Source organism: Sturnira hondurensis, unplaced genomic scaffold (assembly GCF_014824575.4).
Source record: "Sturnira hondurensis isolate 20B ecotype Veracruz unplaced genomic scaffold, ASM1482457v3 Scaffold0015509, whole genome shotgun sequence".
Lineage (NCBI taxonomy): Eukaryota > Metazoa > Chordata > Mammalia > Chiroptera > Phyllostomidae > Sturnira > Sturnira hondurensis.
The window spans coordinates 8,012,957-8,033,386 of NW_028088140.1; the positions used below are offsets into that span (position 1 = coordinate 8,012,957).

The 20,430-nt window shown below is 48.0% G+C and overlaps 1 protein-coding gene across 1 annotated transcript; it reads left to right on the forward strand.

Moving 5' to 3' along the window:
• The first annotated feature begins 1,778 nt into the window (after positions 1 to 1,778).
• On the forward strand, positions 1,779 to 13,336 carry FGF6 (fibroblast growth factor 6). The gene is made up of 3 exons (XM_037064827.1): positions 1,779 to 2,124; positions 3,105 to 3,208; positions 13,066 to 13,336. The coding sequence occupies exons 1-3, from the start codon at positions 1,779 to 1,781 to the stop codon at positions 13,240 to 13,242; spliced, it is 627 nt and encodes a 208-aa protein (XP_036920722.1). The 3' UTR covers positions 13,243 to 13,336.
• The last annotated feature ends 7,094 nt before the right edge of the window (positions 13,337 to 20,430 follow it).

Sequence of the window (20,430 nt, forward strand, 5' to 3'; positions counted from 1 at the left end):
TTTGCATTATTCACAACTCTCCTAGTCTACATTGGAGATGCTTGCTTGCTTTCTGTTTATTTATTTGTTCATTCATTTATTTATAATTTTCCCAATAAAGGCCTGCATGATATGCTCAATTTGTGCCCACAAGGTAGGTACCAGTCTTTCCTTGTGGTGGAAAATAGTGCTGCTGGTGATGAGAAGGCTGGAATAAGGCAATGACTGAGAGAGGAAAGATGCTGGGGGCCCCAACAGTAAGAATGATGCTAAGCAGGGGCACATATATCCCTCCCTGCTCTCCACTCAGTCTATCAGCTGAAAGTAATGGCAAAAGATGTCTAGGCTCCAAGGGATCTGAGAGAACATACCAAGAGCAAAACTGAAATATGTGGCTTGACAAGAATTCTAACCAAAGCATCACTGTAAATGCACTAGGCACAGAGGTGGAGGGCAGGTAGAAGCCAAACACTGGAGGCTGAGACCCAAGCCAGAGCAGAAGACTTGGAATCAACGAGGAGGGAGTGGTGTCTCAGAGGAGTCTCTGAGCAGTGGGACTCATCCAAGGAGCTCTCTCCAGCTGCCTGCAGCCTCCAGCCTGTGGACATGGACAAATCATTCTGTGCTATTGAAATCATCCCTTGATGTACTCTTGGCACGTAAAGAGCTCAGCAGTCTCTGGGGGCCAGCCAGGAAATCTAATTTCTACTACAGACAATCATACAGAGCTTAAAACCATAGGCTTTCGACTCAGGCCAACTTCACGTTCTGGGTTTGCCACTTATTAGCTATAGTAGCTCAGACCAGTCATTTAAACTCTTACGCTTGAGTTTTCTTGTCTGTAAAATGGGAAGAATATCAACCAGATGCCAAGGATGAGCTCAGGTAGGAAACTGGCCAGTGGGATATGTCAGAGGCCAGAGACAACTTCTACTCCGTTGGCTGGGTGAATGCCACGGCCAGCACAGTGAGCAGAAGCCAGAACCCAGCCTCCCTTCCTCTGTCACCCTAATGCTCCTTGACTGGCCCCACCCTCTGCTGCCCAATCTCTGTCCTCTCCTGTAAAAGAGTCCAGACTTTCAGTGTCCCCTGAGCCTCTCTCGCCATCAACCTCAAGCTCTTTCCATGAAAAGGTCTCTGGGGCAACTCATAGGCTCTGGTCGTCACCTGCCACTTAGCCTTCCTCTGTCCCTGTCTTTACCCTTTGCCCTCTAAATAAGGAAGCCAGTGCTACCAGGCCAAGAACTTCTGCCCAATTTGGGTCCTGGGCAGCCTCTCCCCTCCCTCTTTCTCTGGGCCCCCAGCCAATTCCTCCCTCCCCCAGAGATGCTCCCTGCTCACTTCATTCCTGCCTCATAGTTGGAATGACAGTGGCTCCCAGAATCCCTGGGGCGTGGGGAGGGTGATGGGGGTCTGGGGAAGCAGCCAGCTCAGGAGCAGGTTAATGTTACAGCCCTGGGTAAGTGAGCTGGGTCAGCTGACGTCAGGGTGATGATGGGTGCAGGGGAGGGTCAGGCTGCTGAACTATAAAGATAGGTCAAATCAAATATAATCAACTCGGGACAGAGTCAGCGGGTGAACTAGACAACGTCCCCAAGCCATGGTCCCTACCAGCCACGGCTCAGCCTGGGTCCCTCTGCTCCCGACCCAACTGCCCGAGGCAGGCTTTGGTTTTATGTCAGCAGCCTTCATCTGCCTTCCAAAAATAAGCCCCTGCCGCCATGCCGAGGGGAGAAAAACAAGAAGGGCGGTATTTTTAGGGCCATTAATTCTGACCACGTGCCTGAGAGGCAAGGTGGATGGCCCTGGGACAGAGGCTGTTCATCACTATGTCCCGGGGAGCAGGACGTCTTCAGGGCACGCTGCAGGCTCTCATCTTCCTGGGCGTCCTAGCGGGCATGGTGGTGCCCTCACCTGCGGGCACCCGCGCCAACAGCACGCTGCTGGACTCAAGGGGCTGGGGCACCCTGCTGTCCAGGTCCCGAGCTGGGCTAGCCGGAGAGATTGCCGGGGTGAATTGGGAAAGTGGCTATTTGGTGGGGATCAAGCGGCAGCGGAGGCTCTACTGCAACGTGGGCATCGGCTTTCACCTCCAGGTACCCCCCGACGGCCGGATCAGCGGGACCCACGAGGAGAACCCCTACAGTGAGTGCCAGTTGCAGCCAGTTGGGAAGCTGGGGGCTTGAGCTCACACAGGGTTAAAAGATGAAAGGGCATTGCTCTGAGGTGTGGGGTCCTGTTATAAAGAGGAGAGAAATGCTTTTCTCCACTGGGATGCTCCTAACAGAGCCACCCCTCCCAGACTCACTTCAACCCTGCCTAGGTGCAGTCTCAATACACCGAGGCCCAAGCATCCCAGTGTGCTTTCCCAATCACCCCGTGGAGGCCCTGTGGCACTCATTACTTCAGAATTACAGAGCCATCTGACCATATGGACCACCGGGAACCATCAGCCCGGGAGGCTGTAAGGCAAGGATGGGAGAATGAGTGAGGATACTTGGACCGAATTAGATACAAGCTTATTTTTATTTAGCTTTCCCTTTGCGAAGGAAAGGCAAGCGGTTTGCACGTTTTCCAGCTGAAGCCCACCCTTCTTTGTATTTCAGCCTGCCCGTGTGTCCCCAGGTCTGTGTCCCACAAGGTGGTAGATCGCTGCATAGATAGGTTCTCCCATCCAAGAGGGGATTGGTGGGGGCTGCAGGATCCAAGCAAACCATCAGCCTCTGCTGATATATCTGCAAGATTAGATGGGCTGAGATTTGCTGAAACAGGAGAGTACACATTTTCCACAAAACTAATCAGAATTCATTTTTTTTACCCAACTCAAGTAATTAAGTCAGCGAAAGCCCAGATTCAAAGCTAATCTTAAGTGAACACTTAAGTGTCCACTGTGATGTCAGAACATTCCCTTGCAGAACTGGATTATTGACAGTCTAGGGGCAGGACCTGCTGAGTGCAGCTGCTAAATTTCCCACGGTTCAAGAGATCAGTGATGAGGGAGTTGGAAGGTCTGACTTTCTAGGTGCAGGGGGATGGTTTAGCTGCCTTGCAGGGTCACCATTAAATTGATGGCTCACTCTGATTTACATGAGCCTTAGGTAACGTAGCCCCCATTTCCTTGTCAGGCCTGCTGGAGATTTCCACAGTGGAGCGAGGTGTGGTGAGTCTCTTTGGAGTGAAAAGCGCCCTCTTCGTTGCCATGAACAGTAAAGGAAGATTGTACACAACGGTGAGTTCATCAGGCCAGGGGAGCTCCAGGTTGCACAGGGCCTACAGCTCACACACCTGAAGAAGATAATACAAAATCTTGAGTGTAGGAATGAAAATTTATCTGGAATTGGAAAAGAGGGGACTGTGAAAGGAGCGGGTGCAGATGCAGGGCCTTGGAGCTCCGGCTTCCTAAGCTTTCCAGTACACGGGCCCCAGTACACAGGACCCTGTGTTGGACTGTTTTTCCTATCCTACCTGCCAGGCCTTTGTAATTAATCAGGAACCATAGCTCAGAGGGCTGTTGGGTCTGAGGAAAACCTGCATTCTGGAAGGCAGCTGTCATCAGGCTGTGGTAGGTTTGATTCCCTGGGCTGGAGAGGCCCACAGAAGCAAACCTGTCCTGTGCTGTTCTCCACCACTCACCCTCCAAGAGGCCCAAGAGCAGCAGGAGGAAGAGAAATGGAGGCTCCTTTCCTCCCCTTTGTCAGTGTGTGGAAATATCAGTGCAAGGGTTTGTTTCCTACTACTTGACGCTGGAGGCTGGAGAAGCATCCTCCCTTTAGAACATCCTCCCTCCCACAGATCACCCCTGCAAGGTTTACCTCATGGACCTCATGGACCATGGTTTACCTGAGCACATTGACCAAAACCTCTGCACCCGCTGGCCCCTGCATCCCACAGTCTGGCCGATTCCAAAATACAGCCTGGGAAAGCATCCCTATGGTGCTGAAAAAACTGAGAGTTCTTCTGACAGAAATAAGATGGCTAAAAAGGAAGACCTCTGGGCAATCAGCAAGGAATACCAGAGTTATTTATGGGGAGGGTGTGGAGGGCTGCTCACCTCTCCTCAGAGACAGACCGAGAGTCGGGAAGTGAAACAGAGATCTGGGATTGGTGCTGGCTTCTAGGGAGACTATCCCAACAGAGGAGGTCTGTTAATTACCTGAATGGGATGCCTAGGTGGCCTCTGCCCTTGAACTTGAGCACTAAGGCCTCTCAGTCTGGGCAGATTTACCTGGAGACAGGGCGTGGATAGAATTCAGTGGGTCTCTGAAATGAGACAGTAACGGAGAGTCTGCAGGGCAGGAGGTGTAACACGGGTCTCAGTCTCTACACCAAAAGCACTTCTGCTGTGAACCTTGGGTGCATTACCTGCAGGGCCCTGAGGCAGGTCCACACACAGCCATGACTGACACAAGAGCTGAGAGACCTGGCCTCTCAACTGCGAAGTGAAGATGAAGGTCAACTGTGCCTCCCAGGGGTGTTGGGAGATAAATCTCAGAAAGCAGTCTACAGGGCACCCTACAAATAGTAGGTGCTCAGTATGAGGTAGCTATTCATATAGTCTGAGGAGGGTGAGGCACCCTGCCGTGAGGCTCTGCACCCCTCTTTCCTAGAGATGAGACAGTGGGAGAACGTTTGCATTCAGATCTCCATGGCAACTTGTTAAAAGTATAGATTTTCAGGGACCTCCCTCAGAGATGCTTATCCACAGGGCTACGCCAGGGGCCTGGAAATCAGCTTTCTCGTTTTCATTTTTCAAGTTCCTCAGGTGTTTATGAGGCACGGGTAGGCTTGAAGACCACCAGGCTCTACGGCCTCTGCCCTGCCCAAGGGTTAGCCCAGCCCTGGGAGCTGGAGGGCTAGGGGATGAGACACAGAATGGAATTGTCAGACACCTTCTGCAACTCTCTGCAAAGGTGACAGAGAGGGCAGGAGGCAGCAGCTAGGACCCACCTAGGTTTTAGTGGAGTTGGTGCCCTCTTGTAGAGTGAGTCATCCCTAAGAGCCCCTCTCTCCAGCCTACATGGATGCCTGGGGTCCCTGGCTGGAGAGCCAGCAACTGGGGGTGTTAACTATGGGACCCTATACAGGACTCTTGGCAGGTTAATCTCCTGGACGGAAGCATTTATTACAGCTACCCTTATCCTTGTCATCTTTATTCACAAGCTATCTAGTATTTCTCCTAACCCAGCCAGGAATTTACCTATGAGGCAAGGAAAGGGCACAAATATACAGTGTATTTATCTCCTTTCCACTTTAAGTCTGTGGTCCTGGTAGGAGAAGCTGGAGGAGGCCAGGAACGTGAGATGTAACCATCACAGGCAGGGCTGCAAAGGGGAAGGCACTCAAGTAACCTAGGGAAGGGTTGCTCTTTGAAGTGCAGGCCAACTCCTAAGGGAGGAGACACCTGGGCCCTCATGCCCAGGCAAATGGCATCAAAGGGGACTGAGCAGGACTCCCTAAATGAACAGAGTGTAGGAAGGAGGAGGGCTTTCCTGAGAGAAGACCACTCACTCTTCCCACCCAGCTCCCCCCACACACCCTAGGAGCATTTGGCTCAGGAGCACCTTCTCCAAGTGTGGAGAGTCTCCTCCCTGGAGACCAGGAGCAGGCGGGAGTGAGCTGGACAGGGGAGTGGTGGAGCTGAGCCCTAAGCCTAGGAACCTGATGCTGTGTGTGGCTGGGCACCAGATGATCAACCCCTCCTGGCAACGGCCTTGTGGGGCCCATTGTTATTACAGTCTAAAAAAACAATTGCCAACTGATCCCGGGAGCCAGGAAGACTCCTGCTGGGTGATGATTTCATTCACACTATTTCCCTTTAAGCCCTCAGAGCTGCCTCATACCGCTTTGGCTCAGCTGCCACTGCTGCTAAGCGGGACTTCTGGTGGGGGGAGGGGCGCTGTGCTGGGCAGGGCACAGGGGACAGCCCCTGGTGGGAGAAAGAGTGCCAAGAAAGCCCACCTGCAGAAACCTGGCCTCCCACGTGTCTCACCTCTGGGAAAGAGGGGTGCAGAGCCTCAGGGCAGGTGCCTCGCTCTCCTCAGACAGTATGAATAGCTACCCTGTACTGGACACCTACTGGCTGTGTGCAGACCTGCCTCAGGGCCCGGCAGGTAAGGCAGGTGAGGCTCACAGCAGAAGGCATTTAGCGTACAGACTGGGACCCATGTTCAAATAAGACAGAAATCAGTGAATTCCGATCTGTTTTTTAAAATTAAAAAAAAATCAAGGATCTCCACCTGACAGTGGTTCTTTAGAATCCTTTAGCTGAAAAAAAATTCTTTCAACAAAAGAATGTCCAGCTTAAGAAAATGTCTTGTAAGAGTTTATTTGATCCAAACTGAGGACAATTGCTGGGAAGCAAACTCTTAATGAATTGAGAAAAAGCTCTGGAAAATTGGAACTTTGCAGCTAATTTTATACATTAGAATCAAAGGAGAAGATGTGGGGTTACATGAAATCCACTGGTGCTTGATTGGGAGGGTGGGAGAAAGCAAAGTGAGGAAATCTCTGGACTGGATAAAGGGCGAAACAGAGACACATACCTCTTTTACGTTGGTGGCTCCAAGGTAGTTAACATTCACTGCACATGGAGACGGTCTTCAGGGAAGGAGAGGACAGTGAGGGGCTCTGTGGCCTCCTGCTCTGGTGTGGTGGGTGTGACCCAGGGGGTCTGGACAGGGGGGTTACTCTGACATTCCCAAAGTATGTCAAGTTAGATGCAAAGGACAATAGGCAGGCTCACGTTAGGGGAAGATTGCCCTTTGTCAAGGAAGCCACAGGCCCAGGATGTGACTACCCACCAGACTCACTGTCAGTTAGGAATGTTTGTGTTCAGCCCATCCTGTGTGGTGATTTTCCGTCTCTGAGTTTGTAAGGCTCACCATGCAGACCTCCCCTGAGCTTGCTGGGTTCAGTATGTGGCTCCTTTTTTCATCCACACAATACACGGTGACAAAAAGGTACTAAAAATTCAGTTATGTTTTTAAGTGATTTTAGTTTTACTAATTATAACTGTGTCTACATCTTTATAGCCATAGTAGTATGCCAATGTACATAAAGAGGCCTTTGAGAGTTCCCTGGGGGAAGGGAGGACTAAGCCTTTCCCTCAGTCAGTTCGCAGTTTGCTTCTCTCCTCTGGCAGAGAATAGGATTCCCAAGGGGATGGGGCAAAGGCCGCCTGCAGCACGCGAGCGGCAGTGAAGGGCCTGGAGGGCCCTGCAGACGAGTCTCCCACAGGGCTCTGCCTGCCAGGAGAGCGACCAGGAAGCGAATCGGAATGAGGACCATGTACCTGGTGAAAACATTTCAAACACTTCTAAGTTGTCCATGCAGAGAGGAGGGTTAGCGGATACAGACCTCGTCAGGCCCAGGAGATGCTGTGTCTTCTTTTCCGCAAATGACCAGAAAAGAAGCAGTCAGCATATGCAAGAGAAACCTCAGGACAGGGGTTTTCTTTTTCCTCACTGCCCACTTACGCACACACAACCAGGAGTAATAGGGACAGGTGGCCAAAAGCAGCAGCAGAAGGCAGAACTGTAAAGACAAGAACACACCGCCATCAGTTCCGGGGCTCACTCTGCCTAAAGGTACGAGATGGCTGTCTGGTCCACCCCGGACTTGAAGGGGCAATTCTGCCAGAGGAAACTCCTGCTGAAATGCCCACACATCTACCCCTCTGTAAAGGGCCTTCTCCATAGTGAGAGATAGATGCTTTGGAGTTTGTTTAGACCTATACGGAGTGTAAGACATTACACACTGGGGCTTGAGGCCCGGCAGGCCCAGGAAATGTGATCCGGTGGAATTATTTTCTTTGTTCAAGTAATAATATATGGTGGCTGCTTTTGTTATCACAGCATTTACTTGGCACTAGAGCTTTTCTCACCAGAGCTAAGGAGCCATGAGAACTCAGAGCTCAGGGATATGGTGGGGATGAATTAAGGGGCTGGGTCACCATGCCAGTTTGAGCCTCAGTCTGGGCAGCAGGAAAATCCCACTGACTTGAAGCATCAGCTGCATCTAAGAGAGTCTAGGGAGGTGGTCTTGGTGCCCTGCCACAGGCCGTAGCCACCTGAACCCGGAGAACTCGGCAGAGCGGGGGTGGGAGGGGAGGTGGCAGTGGTGAGGGGATGCTGAAAGGAGCAGGCAAGGGAAAGGAAGAGAGGGCTTCTAAAGTAAACATCATCTATTTCCCCCTTTTCAGTTTCGATCTGTACAGAATTTGGGGGAAGGCCAGGAATATAAGCTAAGCTAGGTAAAAGGGACCAAATAAAAAAAAAAACAAGAAACTTTTTTAAAAGGGAGGAAGATTTCAATAATCAAAATCTGATGAGAGAGAACAAAATGAAATGTATAAACCACCATCATGGGTGCCTACACAAATATGTTTCATGAGACCCAGACAGTAAGGAAAACCTGGATTCTTACATTGGACACATTCTAGAATGGAGGAGTGGGCAAATGCCCTCAGACTTCCTTGCCAGAATGGCTCAATTCCTCCCCATCCCACTCTTCTCCCACCCTCTGCCTCAAGATTTGATTCCCTCTCTGGAGCGTGCAACCCATACAGGAAACCTCTCCCCAAACACCATCCAGATTGGAAATGAATTCTCCTGGAAATCACCAGGCAGTTACTCTCTGGGAACATCTACAGTTAGAACAGGGGAAAGTGCTGGGTAGCGACAGGCCATGACTGGATGAAGAGGAGACTGCCAGGTTCTGACACCATTTCCTCCATTGCCTGGCCCATCTGCTATCCCAAGTTCCTTTCCTTTCTGAATGAGCTACCTATATGACTAGGTAATACGTACTCACAGTCTGGGGGAAAACAAGTGCAAAAGGTGCCATGGAAACGTTCTCATTCTCAATGTTGTCCTAAAAGCACCTACTGCTTCCCCAGAGACAGCCACCATTACCAAATTCTTGGGTGCCACTCCAGGGAGAGCCCAGTCTCCGTGTGTGTGCACACACTGGGGTCATTTTTTTATCACACAAACAGGAGCATCCTATACACACTGCTTGGAACTTTGTTTCTTCATTTAACAATATATCTTTCTGACCATCTCAAGTCAGTGCACAAGGAGGTTTCTCATTTCCTCCTGGCTTATGGTATTTTACGGTGTGGATTTACTGTCACTGAGTTAGCCACTCTCTCCTGATGGACACTTAGGTGTCCATCTTCCGCTTTCAGTCTTCCACTATCATAAAAAAAACTGCAGTAACTTCTGTGCATGCTTGGAGTGTACCAGTAAGACCAATTTCTAGAAGCAGAAGTACTAACCAAAGCCCAAAATCATTTTTTATTCTGATACTGTCAAATTGCCCTTTACAGAATTTATAACAATTTACACATCAGTTGACCTTAAATGAGAATTCCTAGTCTCTACGCCATCACCAGTGAGGGTATGTTATCAAATATCATTCTCTTTGTAATCTGACAGTTCAAAATGTGGCCTCACATTTTTATGTGATTTACATTTCTCTTATTAGGCGTATTTTCTTATGTTTAAATGCTACTTGTATTTCCCTTTCTGTGAATTGTCTGCTCATTAAAATCCATTTTTCAGTGAGTTAATCATTCTGAATACAGTAACAAAATGTCCTCTTTGCAATATATTGCAAAATATATGACAAAATGTAATGCATTGAAAAATTTTATCCAGTTTGTTATTGATATTTTTATTTTATTTAAGTTTTCAAAAAATTTTTCAAGCAGAGTCTATTTTGTTTATTTTTAAAAGTCTTTTAGGATTCTTTTTAGAAATTCAGAATACATTTAAATTGAAAATGAGTAAGCCAGATAAAGGTAATTTAACCCATTAAAGTGGTGAATACAGTATTTTTGTTTTAATGCAGAACATAAATCCATGATATCACTTCTTTTAGGTGTTACAAAATAAATGTCAACAAACTATTTGTAAACAGCTCACCATCTATCATACCTCTTCTCAGATAACATCCTTCTTCAATTTACTCTCTATAGCCACCTGGGAAGTGGGGAAAGCCAGGACTGGGAGACACAAGGAAGAACAAGTTGGTATGAATAGGAAGTGGCAAAACAGCTGTAATGATCTGTCGGTGCCATTGGGCCAAGGGACTCCCAGCTCCTGCCGGAAGCTGGGAGTGGCTTTTAGTTGTGTGTGTGTGTGTCCTGCTTAGAAAGATCTTCTTGACTTTTAAAACAATTTTTTTTGGGGGGGGTTACGTTTCTCTCTTTTACAAATAAATCTTTGCTTCTTTTGAAACTTATTCTGATATAACAAATGAACTCAAACATCTAACTATTATTATTATTGTTATTATTATTATTACAAACACCATGTTTTCACCACTTATCTGAAATACCACTTTTATCTTTAGATCCACTTTTATTTAAATTCAGTTCAGATCCATTTTTATTTTATATTCATGAACATTTGGATTCACTTTTTCTTTTTTCTTTTTAAATATTTTATTTATTTATTTTTAGAGACAGGGGAAGGGAAGGAGAAAGAGAGGGAGAGAAACGTCAATGTGTGGTTGCCTCTCACGCACCCCCTACTAGGGGCCCGGCCTGGCCCACAACCCAGGCTGGGAATTGAACCAGTGACCCTTTGGTTCACAGGCCAGCGCTCAATCCACTGAGCCACACCAGCCAGGGCGATCTGCACCATACTTTTAAAGTGCTGCTTTATTTCTTTTGATATTTAACTTTTATAATCAGTCCCTAGTGTATTTCCTCCTAGCGCTCTTGCTCCAGAGCTTTGCCCATCAATAGTCTTAGATCCTGTGACTGACTCTATGCCCCAGGATAGGTGAAGAAGCCACGGTCCAGAGAGGCCCTGAAGGCAGTGCTGGAGCCAGCCTCCGCCCCTGTTTATCCTGGCACTGGGCCTGCTCCCCAGGCTCCCTGCCTGCTGTCATCCTGGCAATAATTGCACAGCTTAAAAGCTAAGTTGTCCAATAACCCACAGCAAGTTTTTCAGGTATAGTGATGCAGGGTAAGGCAAAGTCTTTTAGGACTTTTAATGTAAAGTATGTCAGGATTCAATTGGAAAAGCATAATTATTGTAATCACAATTATTTTTTATTTTACTATGTGCCAAGGCATTATACCAAGGACTTTTCATGCATTATCTCAATTAATGCTTACTCCAATTCTATGGCATAATTATTCTGGTTGCTCTCACTTACAGATGGGGAAACTGAGGCTTAGGAAGTTAATCTGCACAAGTGCACATAGCTTAGTAAGAAGTGAACTATCAAAGCTATTGTACAAATATGCTCTTTACTTACTTTGACTTGCTTATTTGCCTTGCCGTTGGCATATTCCTCCATTCACTCATTCCACAAACACTTATTGAGTCCCCATAAGGAGAGCTTGTGGAAACTCCTTAGATGGTGTCAAGGAGCCCTGTGATGGTGGCAGGTGAGGGCTTTCACATGTGCCTCAAGCAAGTTAACATAACATGAAAGTGCTTTGTAAACTAGGGGTATGAGAGGGGAAAGGTGAAGGGCAGGAGGGAGTGTACCATGTGTTCCCACAGACCACACCACCCCACTGCTCACTCCCATCCTGCATCAGAACAGCCATCCACCCCCGTGAGGTATCTGTACGTTTCAATGCTGTCCCTTTAATTAAGCCACCATCCATTCAGCATCACGTACTCAACAAGACACAATTCTTGTCTTAAGGAACTTGGAGTCTATCGGGAAAGAAAACCTGTCCATAAGGATCACACACTGTTTTACATGCTGCCTAAGAGGAGAACTCAGAGAGCTGGGGGAGTCTGGGAGCCCTGGTGAGCAAGCTCATCCCCTCCACTCATGCAGGAAGAGGCCCTCCCCCACTGCCCTCTGCCAGCCAGGTCAGAAAGCTGTCCCTTCTCCGAAGTGCAGCTCCTTAGAGAAGGTCAGCCAACACCTCTGGCACAGCCAGGCAGCCTTTGAGTGTTTTTTTTTTTTTAATAGATGGTAGCCCCAGTTAGCAGGAAGGAGTCAAAAATTATACTCCACCTCTTTCTCTCTGTTTTATTCTCTCTTTTTTAAAGATTACATCCCAGGTCTCCTGGTTCCCACCTTGCTTTCTTCCTCCAGATAGAGCTCCTTCTTATCAAAAGCACAGAAATTCTTTCAGCCTCCCTCAGGACAAGGACCAGGCAGGCTTGGGGAGCAAAGGGCTCTCTTCTAGTAACAAAGGAGGGTTTGAGTGGTTTGTTGGAATTGAACTTGTTGATGTATGACAGAAAGGCCAGCACTCATTTTCTCAACAGGCGGTCCACCCACAGTCCTCTGCCAAATTAACCACTTATCACTGACTCCAGACCCCATGGCACCACCATTCACACAGGGAACCAGTTTTTTCCCCTATAAAAATCACTGCTCCTCACCATCTCTGTTCCTGCACTTCCCTGGAGAACTATGAAGGTCTAGGAGACACGGGGAATCTCCTGGGCTTTAAGTCAAAATGCCTCTTTAAGGGATAGCAGAGTTGGGACATGAGGTGGGAAGGGTGCTGAGGAAACCCAAGTGGGAAGAGTGAGTTACCATATTCGACAGAGAGCACCGGAAAGGACCTAGGAAATCATCTGTCTTGACCCCTCCACTAGCCACCTCACAATTTGCAGAAAAGGGAACTGAGGCTAAGAAGGGAGGAGCCTGCTCAGGGTCACACACCTAGTAAGTGGAAAAGCCACTAACTAGAACCCTATGCTCTGTCTCAGTCTTGCTCCACTAAACTACCACTCACGGTGGACTTGGGAAACAGCCCATTGTATCCCCTTCTGGTCCTTCTGTGAGTGGAATAAATTACGGACTAAGTGTTTAGTAGAAAGTGCCCTGAACTGGAAGAGAGGAGACTCGCCCTGCGTGACACAGACACTCCACCTATGGCCCTGGGCCTTAGTTTCCTCCTTGGACAGGAGGGAAAGTGAGAGAGGAACGTGAGGGTTCTGATGTCCCTTCCTGGTCCAGCCTTTCCCGATTTTGTTCACCTAGGATGGCTACATCTCACACGGTGGTCTTTGTCAAGGGGTGGGGAGGGCACCCGGTGGAGGGGTCTGCTGTCCTCATATGTAATTGATCCTCTGCCATTTGTCCACTCTTTCACAGCCCAGCTTCCAAGAGGAATGCAAGTTCAGAGAAACCCTCCTGCCCAACAATTATAACGCCTATGAGTCAGACCTATACCGAGGGACCTACATTGCACTGAGCAAACATGGACGGGTAAAGAGAGGCAGCAAGGTATCCCCAATCATGACTGTCACTCACTTCCTTCCCAGGATATAAGGACCCTGAAAGAAGGCTCAGAGGTTGAAAGTGACATTTTTTTCTATTGGAATTTTGCACAAGTGAACAATTCTCCTTACCCCCCATGACTCCTGAGTCAGGTCTCTCTTGAGCTTGGGGAGACCTGAGTTGGTTCCCTTGGCCACTAGACCCCATGGCATGTAACCCACCCAAGCAGGGGGTTGTAGCCGGCATTCTAGAGTGGCACTGGAGTCCATGCTCTGACCGTACCTGAGGAAAGAAGGTACAGGTGACATTTACAGAATGTGACTTTGTGCACAGGAAAAGGCGAGGTTGGAATGTGTGTGTGTTGATGTACATCCATACATCTTTTTATATATTGTCAGAGCAAAGGTGTTTCAGAACATCAGAACATCTTTCTTCCAAGATCATCACTGCAGGCATCTGCCTGCAAGAATGTCATTCATCAAACCTGCAGGACTGATGTGTATTCCCATTCTGCCTCTTTCCAATCATCTTTCCATTCAGAAGCCCCTGTCTGCACAGGTTCCGTGTGTGGTGGGGAGCAGCAGAGAGGCAGGGTAAGCAGGAGGAAGATTTACCTGCAAACCAGAATGAAAATGAGCAGGAACTCCACTCTTCCTGCCCACGAGGGCTCTGGGGACACTGGGACACGTTATCAGGGCAGATGAGGGAGGAGGGACCGACCCCTTCTTGGAGGAAGGGGGTACAGCAGCTTCTCAGGCAGTTGCAGAAGGCTGCTGAAAGCAGTGGAAGGAACTGGACGTTCTATGGGGAGTCTTTCTGCCTAGAGGATCCAGTGCTGTGTGCCTCCCAAAACAAGAGGGGCCAGGCTACCTGCCCATAGCTTTTCCTCACTGTGAACCGGGTCTTATTTTAACCTCAGATGACAAGGATCCTAATAATGGCAACCTTTTTGGCAAGGGGTGAGGGGCTGCGAAATAGGGCATGAAGGAAGTAGGGAGGCTTTGGACTCCAGATGATAATTCCTCTCCAACTACATCCAGGAAACTTGCCCAAGTTCTCATCTGATACCCACACTTCCTTCTTGGTCATCCTCATCTCACATGCACTGGTGCCTGGTTGCAGGAGAATGGCCTCCATGATGTGCAGGGTTTGCCCCCTCTAACCCCCTACAGGAGAAGAGTGTTAATCCTGTAAAAGCAAGCAGCCAAGATGAAGCAGCTCCTTGCTGTTCAGTGTCTTCTTGCCTCCTGCCCTTTGAGAGTATTTAAAGCAGAGGTTCCCCAAGTGACTATAAATGTTGTCTGCCTGGAGCCTTTGGATTCCTGAGCCATTGGAACGTTCCTAAATCTGAAACCAGAGAGAGCCATGTCAGAGTGCAAATATTTTCAGCATACGTGAACTGCAGAGTTACAAAATGACCTGACACCCTCTCTTACTCTTGGGGCCCCCTGCCTGCAAGACAATCCCTCATCTGCTGCCAATGCCTTCATCTTTGGCATACCTCTCTACGTGCAGATGCGCCCGTCTATACATAGATCTGATCTGAACGACTGTGGGCTGGAGATGGACTTTGGCAACCAAGGGAGAGATGCCATGCCGGCCACCTTTTTTGCCTGTCAAATAACAGGAAGGACATGTGTTGGGTGAGGAGGAAAAGTCCACATCAAGTTGAGCGAAGACTGAAAACACAGTAAGAGCTCAGGAGCAAGAGTGGCCAAGCCCTGGATAGAAATTGGAAGGAGCTGAGGACCTGGATCAAATAGAAGGGAGTGAAAAGTGGTCCATCTTGACTGAAGTAATTGAAATGCAGGTCTGCTTGGAGGCAGGGGACAAAGTCAATTGTTTTTCAGGAGATTGTCCAGAGTAATCTCTCTCTATAAAAGGGTTCATCAGAAATGGATGCTCTCAGAACTCAAGGCGTGTGTCAGCTCCCAGTGGAAGGTGGTGGAAGTGTAGGAAGAAGGCTGGTGGATGGGTGAACAGGGTGATCTGGAAAAAAGGAAAAAGTTATAGGTCCCACAGCCTAGGTTCCTTTCCACCTAGGTCCTTGAGCTAAGTTGGATGCAGAAAAGATCTAGCCTCTGATGACTAGATCTTCTCTGCATCCCTCTAGTGGCTCATGAAAGTGCTCTAATCCTGATAAAGACTTTTCCCAAATGTCTGCTCCCATGTTTTAGAACAGGGGTGAGAAGGATAGGTTATAAAATGCCTGGGATCAGGTAGGCTAGATATTCAGTCACTACATAGTGGGTCCAGCACATTGATTGTCTGTCATGAGCAGCTGGGTGTCCTAACCGGTACTAGGACCATACTATATTAGGTGGTAAGTATTTTGAATATCACCTCTGGAGCAGGGGTGCATGCTTGACTCTTTGCCACCTTTTCCATCCACAGGAATTCTCCCAAGGGCTTTCTCTGTGACCTATAAGTGACTCAGCCTTAAGAAAAATCAGTCCTCATTCACAGAAATGGGTTAAGGGGCAGGAACAGAGCAAGATCAGTGAGGGGCTCCTCAGTCCCTCCTCTGCTGCTGCTTGGTCTGTGCACAGGTGTGTAGAGTCATCGCCTAGCTGATCATCACATCTACTGAGTCCTGAATTCAGTTGTCAGCCCCATTGGATCTAAGGCTGCAAAAGATTTTGCATAGACAGGGAAACAAGACTGTCCTCACTTTCCTGCTGACAATGTATTGAGAATGACTTGGTCCTCCCTCCCCCAAATCCTGAGCTATGACCCTAGTTTAGAGAGTTTTGTAGCTAACCAGTCTCTCTTCTAACCTGAACCTTCCCTGGGAGCTCCATGCAAACTTGGGGAGCACTGAGGTTGCCCTGTTCCTTCCTCAAGAGTAAACGATAAGGACATTAACATACTGAACCCCTTTGAAGACAGAATTCTCAGTTGAGACGAGGTTAGTTCAAAAACCACGGGGAGCCCCAGGCCCATGTAAAATCTGCACCCTTTTCAGGGTGATGGATGGACTTCAGAGGAAACCAGAGAACTCCAGCTGTCTCGTCCCAGCTTGATTACATCTGCTTCATCATTCGCGGCCTTCCGATCCCCCTTCCTTTCCCACTTCCCATATATTATTTAACCTCCTTTGGAAAGCAACACATAATTATGTTATTAATACCCTACCATTATCCCTCACATCCTTCCCCCTCTGCCACCGCCTCCCACAGTATCTCCAGCACACAGCCCAAGGCCCACGTCAGGGCCATTATTCTATGACTTAAGAAAGAGAATGTTTTCTCTATCATCTGACCGAGGCTATAAACCTCTCTCCTTTTTAGACACATAAATTTCTCCTCAGGCTAATAACACAGGCCTGAAATTCTCTCCCGACCCCACCCTGTCCCAGGCAGTTTGAAACTCTCGTGCTTGCCCTGGCTCTGGGCCCCTATCTTGTCCTACACCCCAGCTCCTTCTCCTGAGTATAAGTCCTGAGGAAGAAAGAAGTACAAAAGTCCATGGAGCTGGAGTTCTCTGGCCTCCCAGGCCTGGACATCACTGCCGGGGCCACAGCCACCATGCAACTCTATCTACCACATACACAGTCGCTGGCCTCCAAGACACAGGAATATGCCCTCTGCCCTCTGACCCCTCTGTCCCATTTCATGTGGACATGCACTAGAAAGTTCCTACAGATTTCTATCCCAGTGCTTTCCCCTGAAGGCTCTGAAGAGGTATTCTTTGGCACTTCCCACTCTCATGCTTGCAAAGCAGGTTTCTAATGTTCATCTCCACTCCTCCCAGCAAGGAACCAGCCACTCATTCTGCTACCTCCCAGGAAAAATGCAAGGCTAGGAATGTCTGGGACAAGGCCAGGGAATAGACAGAAATACTGCAGTCTGCGTTTATGTCTGAGTTGGAGTTCCTCCTCCCAGAAGAGGAAGGAGTGATCACACCTAAAACAGACCCAAATCTAGTCCATCACACAGATAGGAAAAAGGAACCATGTTTGTATACCTCATGAACTACTGAAATTCCAGCATTCAGACAGCTGTGTCCCCATGTGGTTTTCCCTTCTGTAAATCACTAAGTACAGCTGTCCTCAAGCTTGGGTCTAGTGAGTAGGAAAGCTCAGAATTTGTGCAGTCACGTTCTTGTAAGATGTGACGCTTCTATTTTGTTAATATGTATGTGCTATGCACAAACCATACCATGTTCCAGCAAAAAGTAAAAAGTCTTTTTATACGTTCCTCTAAACTGTTCAACTCCACCCCTCCTATTAAAACTGACAGCAAATCTCTGGGTTGTCTTTGATTTTTGTCTTGATTATTTTCCACCTCTTAGGGAGGCAGCAAGGGAAAACAGAAAGCATAGATTCATGCTGTTGGTATTAAAGATTCATGGTGCTGTGGATTGTTAAGGCAAGAAGAAATCATGTGGGTCACTTAGTCCAATCACTGTGTTTTATAAAGGGGGCATTTGGCCCAGAAGAGGGAAGGAAGCTACCACAGACCACAGACCACAGACCACAGCGAGGCAGCTGCTCTCTTCCTCTTCTGCCCTGGCCAAAGCCAGATGTCCACACTTCCATGATCAAAACATTCACTCTTTGACTAATTCACCCATCAAGGACTATCCACTGAACACCCTGTCTCTGCTGCACTGGTCTGGGTTTTGGGGATACATGCGTGACCAAGGTAGACAAAGTCCCCGTCCTCTTACAAACGTGCATTACAAAAAAGTCACCCAGGAGTGCGATGCAGAGGCCTCCGGGGCACAGGATTCTAGCCCCAAGACACAGCCCCCGGTTATGCTGACACTGAAAAATCCTGCCCTGCAGGATGACTGGAATTGTAGAACATTCGAGCTAAGAGAGACTCTATAACTTAATTTAATAAAAAACTTTTCCATAGGTTAAAAGAAGAAGATTAGGGAGTTTCAGTTTCTTACCCAGGACCACGCAGGCAGAACCCGAACCCATGGCTGCTGTGTTTACCCTCTCAAGGGGCACATCCCTTCCCCACGCCTCCCAGTCGCCCTCCCACACCCTCTCCCCACATCCCTCTTCTACTTCCGTGTACAGTCTTGGGGGAGATGAAAATGTACCTTCAGCTGAGCAATGTGGGCTCTGAACAAACCTGCGTGCTCTTGGAAGAGCTGCCTGTTCCTATGGCCTCTGCGCCTCACCCCTGTATTTATTCACACAATTAATATTTCTAGGATCCTACTGTATGCTAGAAACCATGTTGGACATCTGGAATATCCCTGTGACAGATTGTGTATGGGTTTATATATTGGCAAAAAAGAGAGAGATCAATTTGTTGTTCCACTTACTTAGGCATTCGTTGGTTGACTCCAATACACCCCCTGACTGGGGTCGAACCTGCAACCTGAGTGTATCAAGATGATGCTCCAACCAACTGAGCTATCCAGCCAGGGAATAAGTCAGCGATTTTTAAGTAAAGCTACCAGTTGTACTGCTATCACCATAAACTAGTTTTAGAGTGTTTTCATTCCTTCAACAAGATCCTTCATGCACCTTTACTCTTTGTCCCCACCTCCCACTTCAACACAGGCAACCATTAATCTTCTTTCTGTTTCCAGAATTTTTCCTTTTCCAGGTATTTCTAATCATACAATATGTGGTTTCTTGTGTTTGTCTTCTTTCACTGAAGGAGCTTTCATTTTTACATTAAAACAATGTGAGATCCTTGCCAAGTTTAAGAAGCAATAGGACCAGACAGGGTTTTAGAAAGATCTGTCTCTGTGAAATGACTAGGAGGAGGTGAGCCCTGTACAGGGAGAACAGTGTGGAGGACACTGGCTTTCTGGGCTGGAGGAGATGATGGCTGGATAGAGCAGTGACAAGCAGGTAGAAGGAGGCTGATCACTTTGTACAACAGTCCTGACCCCAGGGATCTCTTCATGCGCTGAGCCCGATTCTTCTAAAACATAGGAACCAGCCTCCACCATTTTCTGAGGGACATTTCTGGAGATTTCATAGTCTCTGTATGACCATTCTTATCCTTGGTTGGATCAACCAAGAAGTCCTGCTGCTGGGATCTGTCTGTCACCAACGCCCTGAGGCCCCATGCAATGGTCTGACACAAGCCAAGGGTCATTAGAATCTCACTTCACTAGCGCATGCTTGACCAGGATGGCTGCTTCCCTCTGGTTTTAAGAGAAAGAGCCAAAATGCCAAGAAAACAAGCTAATAAAATGTGTCGAACTTCTTTTGTTGTGGAAACAGTATCACGGGGATATTCTGAGGTCTGTCCACACTCAGTCAGACTTCTGTGCCACAGCTTGCACCTGCTCATACAGCAGGCTATGGTCCTTGGGGTGACTGCCCGAGACCCATGAAAGCCTCAACTGACAAGGACATTTATTGAGGAATGAATGCATTTTTAAAAAAATATTTTCAATACAAAAATTTGCACACTTCTAAAATAAAAGAATTTAATGCTCAGTTTTTAAAAATTAGACAGTTAAAATATTCCATTTTTGAGCATTCCTCCTGGAGTTGCCCTGAAAAAGAGAAGAGAGGTCACTGACAGGGTCGTTCGGGAGGCTGCAGAGTCACTCGGCTGACCAGTGGCCGAGTGTATTCTAAGTATCAATGGCTTATCATTGTTCATTTTTATTATGAACACAAGAGCACTCCCATCTGGTTTTGGTGGGACAACCTCTGTCCAACAGGCAAGGCTACTCATGGCCCCCGGGGCCACAGGGGATGCCTCTCCCTCACTCTTGGAGAAGTGCACAGAGTGTTTATTTCAGCTGGCTCAGGCTGCCTTCCCAAGAGACCACGGACTGGTGGCGTAAGCAATATTTACTTCCTCGCAGTTCTGGAAGTCCAAGATCAAGTCCAGCAGAGTCCATTTCTGGTGAGACCTTTCTTCCTGACTTGTAGACAGCCACCTCCTCATTGTGTCCTCAGGTGGCCTTTCCACGTGTGCGGAGACAGAGCTCTCTGGTGTCTCTGCCACTTGTTATAAGGACATCAGTCTTCTAGGATTAAGTTCCTGCTTTTGTGACCTCATTTAATCTTAATGACCTCCTTAAAGACTCTATCTCCAGATGTATGAATTCTGGGAGGACACAAACATTCAGGCTTCAAAGTGCCTCACTGTCACCTGGAGAAGCCTGACCTCAGACCCTGGGTCATTCTAACAACATTCTGGGAGGGGAAACTATTAGTCACCCATTTATCAGACTCCCAAGGGTCTGCTGTAATCACAAGTATCTCTGATTTGGGGGCCTTATTCTTTTGAAAGGTTGAAATAGGTA